Source organism: Wasmannia auropunctata, unplaced genomic scaffold (genome assembly GCF_000956235.1).
Source record: "Wasmannia auropunctata unplaced genomic scaffold, wasmannia.A_1.0 LD270048.1, whole genome shotgun sequence".
Classification (NCBI taxonomy): Eukaryota; Metazoa; Arthropoda; class Insecta; order Hymenoptera; family Formicidae; genus Wasmannia; species Wasmannia auropunctata.
In genome coordinates this window covers 4,512-11,806 of record NW_012092842.1, presented here as the reverse complement: position 1 = coordinate 11,806, position 7,295 = coordinate 4,512, and the positions used below count along the sequence as shown (strand labels likewise).

Below are 7,295 nucleotides of genomic sequence, written 5' to 3'. Positions count from 1 at the left end.
TCATAACAAATGACATGACATACGCCACTTAGATTCTGTGGCATTGTATTTTTTCAATTTGGCTTCAAATTTCTTCACAAGATACGTTTTATTTAGATATTATTTAATGTAGTAAAAACAATAAATTATGATGGATAAAATATTTAAAATAAGAGAGAGTTTATATGTACTATCTTTATTTTCAGTTCGTCATGTTTATTGCAACCGTTTTAGTTATTGTTATCCAAGCGGAAATAAGTAAATAATTTTATCAAACTATGACAAAGTTTGTAAATAAATATATAGTTTAAAATATAATATTTCACAAGATACATATTTTATAAGTAAGTATTTTGAATTTATTCTGATACTTTCATATTGTGGGAGAAAAATAGAAAGAAATAATAATAATTAATTAATAACATCATATGTAATAAAAGAGTAATGAAAGAATAATAAAAGATTATTGAATATTATTTGTTATGCTTTTATATCAATATCTGTCTGCAGACCCAATTATCTCTATCAACATAAAATTAAATCTTTGTATATTAATTTTTATATATTGTTACTCAAATAATGTAATTTTTAATAGGAAGAAGCACTTTATAATTGCATACATTTATCGTACTTTTACATTATGTATTTATTACACACACACACACACACACACACACACACACAACTGCAATTGTAATTAAAATTTGTCTCTTTAATACACTTCCACATACGTACTAGATATAACACTACATAAAAAGCATCAGCTCAAAACATAAAAAACACAAATCTAATTTCTTATAAACACATCTGTTTTGAGTAAAAACAAAAATACACCCACTACTCGTCCAGTTTCAATGAATAGTAATGCATAAATTGGAGTAGATTGATTACTTTAATATCCTTAAGTGCCTTAATTGAAATTATCTACTAAATTATCTACTACAATGTCAGCATTCGATACAACTTATACAATCAACTGATCAAGAAAAGTACAGTTTAAAATAGAAATTGTACGTGCAATGGCTAAAAGTATTCGTACGATTTTAATGCCATTTTTAATATTAAGTTATGTTTTTGGCCTAAGAATTGCTAATTTATCTAATCATTTAAAACTATGGTTTAGTGTCATATATATGCTGTTAGTTTGGTCGATTTATTATTTGCTTTCATCATCTGCATTGGTAATTTCTATTCTTAAATTGTATTCCATCGAAAACAACATTTTCTATTACATACAAATCTTTATATCCTTATGGACAATTTTGTTTGGGATATACCATAATAAGGTAAAAAGACGTTGCAATTTATGTAATTATTAATAAGCAATTGTTGAAATACATGAAATTATTATTATAAATTAATATTTATACAATAATTTTTATTTATATTTATATAATATAAATTATTAATAATAAACAATTTTCTGCCGTATCCATTTACACAATTAACTGCATTATATTATATCATATATAAAAATTAAAATTTATAATAAACATTAAATTCTATCTTTATTTAATAATAAAAACAGCCATTAAAATACAAAGTTTTGATGTATTATTATAACATTTAGATATCATAAACGTTAATAAAATTTTTTCTCAAATATTTATTAAAATTATTCATTCAAATATGTGAGAATATATGTATAGAAGTAACAAAATAATAGACTCTTATACCTACATATGTCCATAAAATATATAATATGCACTATTAGAAATAAGATCAATATAAATGTGAAATTTTCATATAAATAATAATTTTTCTATTTCGCATTTTTGTAACAGAAATTCCAAAATTGTTTGAAAAAACTTGATATTGTTGACAATACATTGCTTAAGTTAGAAACAACGACAGATTATGATAAACTTTGCAAAAAAACAGTAAAGCTTGTCTTAGGATGGTTCGTCATACTCATATTAACTATATACTATTCAGCTTCATTAATGAAAGATGAATATGATTGTGATATTACAACAGCTATACTTTTCATCTTTATACGAGACTACATTTTTCACATTAATCTTATTGGTGATTTGACTACTGCAATTATCCTTGAGTTAGTACATCTTTTTACATATACTTATTGCCACATTAATTACATCGTAGTTATTTATATATCAATCAGTAAAACTATATTATAATGCATAAATATTCATGATTTCTGAAATTTTTTAAAAATGTCAGTAAAATATAGCTACATTTTGCAATTAACAATTTCATTTTCCATCTATTTTCCTTATATTTAGATACACAGGACTAAAGTTTGATCAAATCAATAAACACCTTCAAAATTTAATAAAAAATAAAAAACACAAAATAAAACGGGCTTGGGAAAATTCTACCGGACACAGATTTTCGAAATTAAGCAGCAAATGTATAGTATGGATCGTTATGTAAGAAATTTAACATAAATCATAATAATTGTGACAATATCACAAAACAAATTTAATATTTACGTAAGAAGTAATATAAATACATGTAGAATTAAACCCTACATTTTTACGTGCATGTTTAGACATCTTCATTTAGAGTTGCGCAAAATATCCTGCGAAATAGATTCAATATTTGGAACACAAATGACTTTTAAAATGGCATACTATTTTGGTTGCATAGTGTTTGACTTGCGAGAACTTTTAAACGCAGTACTTATTAACAATCATGTGAAATCTAGAATATTGGCCATCACTGTGCATTCAGTCTGGTTTATTCATAATGTTTTCAAGTTTTTGCTCATTAATTATATGTGTGAAACAGTCACCTCCAAGGTATTAAAATTACATTTAATTTCAGAAAATACAAATTTGTAATTTATTTATAAAAATCAAATCAATTTAAAATCTAAATTAGAAGCTTCTTTAATTACATTCAGTATATTATTACAATTTCAGGCAATTGCAACAGCAGATTTATTAAATAGATTATTATATTTCACTTCTGACATTGAAATTCGTGAAATCGTAAGTTTCAAAATAAAGTTGGAATATTATTGAAATAAATATTTAGTGTAAAAGCAGAAATAAAAACCAATTAGATTTGCATTAAAAATAATGCATTTTTAATACAGATTTCACAGTTTTCATCACAAATAGTTTATGCACCACTTCGATTCTGTGGAATCGGATTTTTTGAATTTGGCTTTAAATTTCTTCGACAGGTACGTTATATTTATCATATGATTGCAAACTACAAATAATCAAATTGACAAATATTTAAAAAAGTGCTTACACACTATCTTTATTTTTAGTTTATCACATCTGTTGTAACGGTTGTAATTATAATAATACAAGCACAAGCATAAGTGAACTGCAGCAAAATTTATAAAAAATAGTTTAATGATAAACTATGTATAGCTGTGATCAATTGCAACGTAGTCAAACGGGATGCTTCCTATTGTTGTACTGACGGTAACTTTTATATGTCTAAAATGTTATTTTAGATATGGTACAAAACAGAATGTAACTAGTTGCAATTACAGTTATTGATTTAGAAAAGATAACTAGTTACATAAGTAGATATGCAAAAAAGAATCTAGATACAGTAACTATATACTTATAAGATACCTTACAACACTGATAATTATGACGTGATGTTTAATGTTTATAGTTAATTAAACATTAATTACGGCGATTTATCTTGTGAAATTTAACATTATAAACATCTTCACTTGAATTTTACAAATAAACCGGAATTAAAATATATGGAAAAGTGGACTTAAAATTTGCAATCTAAATGACTTTTAAAATGGCGTGCTATTTTAACTGGATAGTAATTGACTATATGTATAGTTTAATCCGCAATAAATTTTCATAATTATGTAAAATCTAATAAAATATAGCATGTTGTTCTATATTATTATGGTTTTTTTTTCATATTTGCAAATTTTTGCTAATTAATTACGTGTACAAAACAGTCAGCACCGTATTTATTTTAAATTTATTTTTAATAAAAATTGTATTATTAAGAGATATCCAATTTTAAATGGCTAAATTAAGAACGACTTCAATTTTATTCAATATATTCTAAATTTTAGGCAAGTGCAACAAGAGATTTATTAAATAGATTATCATATTCTACATTTGACGTTAAAGTCCGTGAAATCGTAAGTCTTAAAATAAGTTAATCATAAACATTCTCGGAAAAACCATTGAGTAGTGTCTAAATAAATAAAAATACTAAACAGAATATACATTAATATTAATCTATTATATAGATTACACGATTTTCATTACAAATGACATATACGCCACTTAGATTATGTGGAACTACATTTTTTCAATTTCCTTCAAAGGACCTCTCACAAAACTAGTAGAAACGGCCGAATTTTTAGTATGTTGAAGACAGGGACGGCGCGAGAGATGGGCGACCCGGGCGATCACCCGGGGCGTTGGCGCGGCGTGCGTACTAATACAACATTAAAAAAATACAATCAAAAAATAAAAAAAAATTATCAAAAACAATTTAATTTCTGATATATAAACACATCTGTTTCGAGTAACAAATATATATATATACACCACTACCCGTCCTGTTTCGATAAATAGTTAATGCATAAATTATACTAGATTGATTACTTTAATATCCGTAAGTGCCTTAATTGAAATTATTTTACTAATGTTACCGTTCGATACAATTTACACAATCAACTTATCAAAAAAAGTGCAGTTTGAAATAGACATCGTACGTGCAATGGCTAAAAGTATTCGTACGATTTTAATGCCATTTCTAGTGTTGAGTTATGTGTTTGGCTTAAAAATTGCTAATTTATCTAATCATTTAAAACTATGGTTTAGTGTCATATATATGCTGCTAGTTTGGTCGGTTTATTATTTGCTTTCATCATCTGCATTGATAATTTCTATTCTTGAATATTATTCCATCGAAAACAACATTTTCTATTACATACACATTTTTATATCCTTATGGACAATTTTGTTTGGGATATACCATAATAAGGTAAAAAGACGTTACAATTTATGTAATTATTAATTAGCAATTGTTGAAATACATTAAATTATTAATATAAATTAATATTAATATAATATAAATTATTAATAATAAACAATTCTCTGCAGTATCTATTTGCACAATCAACTGCATTATATTATATTATATATAAAGATTATAATTTATAATAAACATTAAATTCTATGTTTATTTAATAATAAAAACTGCTACTAAAATACAAAGTTTTGATGTATTATTATATCATATAGATATCATAAACACTAATCAAATTTTTTTCAAATATTTATTAAAATTATTCATTCAAATATGTGAGAATATATATAGAAATAAGAAAATAATAGACTCTTATACATATGTCCAAAATATATAATATGCACTATTAGAAATAAGATCAATATAAACGTCAAATTTTCATATAAATGATAATTTTTCTACTTTATATTTTTGTAACAGAAATTCCAAAATTGTTTGACGAAACTTGATATTGTTGACAATACATTGTTTAAGTTAGGAACAACGACAGATTATGATAAACTATGCAAAAAAACATTGAAGCTTGTCTTAGGATGGTTCGTCATACTCATATTAACGATATACTATTCAGCTTCATTAATAAAAGATGAATATGATTGTAACATTACAACAGCTATGCTTTTCATCTTTATACGAGACTACATTTTTCACATTAATCTTATTGATGATTTGACTACTGCAATTATCCTTGAGTTAGTACATCTTTTTACATATAGTCACATCAATTACATCTTAGTTATTTATATTTCAATCAATAAAACTATATTATAATGCATAAATATTCATGATTTTTGGAATTGTTCAAAAATGCCAGTAAAGTATAGTTGCATTTTGCTATTAACAATTTCATTTTTCATCTATTTTCCTTATATTTAGATACACAGGATTAAAGTTTGATCAAATTAATGAACACCTTCAAAATTTAATTAAAAATAAAAAACACAATATAAAACGGGCTTGGGAAAATTCTACCCAACACAGATTTTCGAAATTAAGCAGCAAATATATAGTATGGATCGTTATGTAAGAAATTTAACATAAGTTGTATTAATTGTATTAATATATATCACGGAAAAAAATTAATACCTATGTAAGAAGTAATATAAATACATGTAGAAATAAAACTTTACATTTATACGTGCATGTCCAGACATCTTCATTTAGAGTTGCGCAAAATATCCTGCGAAATAGACTCAATATTTGGAACACAAATGACTTTTAAAATGGCATACTATTTTGGCTGCATAGTGTTTGACCTGCGCGACCTTTTAAACGCAATACTTATTAACAATTATGTGAAATCTAGAATATTGGCCATCACTTTGAATTTAGTCTGGACTATTCATAATGTTTTCAAATTCCTGCTTATTAATTATATGTGTGAAGCAGTCACCACCAAGGTACTCAAATTTAATTTTAGGAAATATAAATTTATAATTTGTTTATAAAAATCAAATCAATTTATGTACTATTTATATCTAATTTTAAAACCAAATTAGAAACTTTTTTAATTACATTCAGAATATTACAATTTCAGGCAACTGCAACAGCAGATTTATTAAATAGATTATCATATTTTACTTGTGACGTTGAAATTCGTGAAATCGTAAGTTTTAAAATAAATTCATTAGTGAAAATATTATTAAAATAAATTTCATGTAAAAGTAAAAATAAAAATCAACTAGATATGCATTAAAAGTAATGTATTTTTAATACAGATTTCACAGTTTTCATCGCGAATAGTTTATGCACCACTTAGATTCTGTGGAATCGGATTTTTTGAATTTGGCTTTAAATTTCTTCGAAAGGTACGTTATATTTATCATATGATTGCAAACTACAACTAATCAAATTAATAAATATTTAAAAAAAGTACTTACACACTATCTTTATTTTTAGTTTATAACATCTGTTATAACCGTTTTAATTATACTAATACAAGCACAAGCAAATGAGTAAACTGCAGCAAAATTCATAAAAAATAGTTTAATGATAATCTATATGTAATGTTATGTATAAAATGCATTATGCAATATCATTTAGACTTGGTTCGACATCTCTGTAATAGTATTAACTATTGAGAAAATGGATAACTAAATAAATTATTAATAATAATTTGAGTAGTAAAAAAGTTAAAGATAAGTGTTCTTTAATGTTTTAATATTAATTTTACATTGTATGATGTTTTTTATAATTAAAAGGATCATTCTTTACATAAAGTTTTTTATATATAATCCATGGCCGTATTCGTACAATTAGATATTATCATATTTTACAATTTCCCGTTTCCCAAAAATCGTCAAATGAAAAGATGAATA

The 7,295-nt window shown here is 24.5% G+C and overlaps 2 protein-coding genes across 2 annotated transcripts; both read left to right on the top strand.

Annotated features, from left to right (window-relative positions):
* Window positions 1-2,555: 2,555 nt before the first annotated feature.
* LOC105462129 lies at window positions 2,556-3,277 on the top strand. Its single transcript, XM_011708664.1, has 4 exons — window positions 2,556-2,744; window positions 2,868-2,936; window positions 3,044-3,133; window positions 3,224-3,277. The coding sequence occupies exons 1-4, from the start codon at window positions 2,556-2,558 to the stop codon at window positions 3,275-3,277; spliced, it is 402 nt and encodes a 133-aa protein (XP_011706966.1).
* Window positions 3,278-6,188: 2,911 nt separating this feature from the next.
* Window positions 6,189-7,046, top strand: LOC105462128. The gene is made up of 4 exons (XM_011708663.1): window positions 6,189-6,377; window positions 6,515-6,583; window positions 6,696-6,785; window positions 6,877-7,046. Exons 1-4 carry the CDS (start codon window positions 6,189-6,191, stop codon window positions 6,934-6,936), a joined length of 408 nt encoding a protein of 135 aa, XP_011706965.1. The 3' UTR covers window positions 6,937-7,046.
* Window positions 7,047-7,295: the final 249 nt, after the last annotated feature.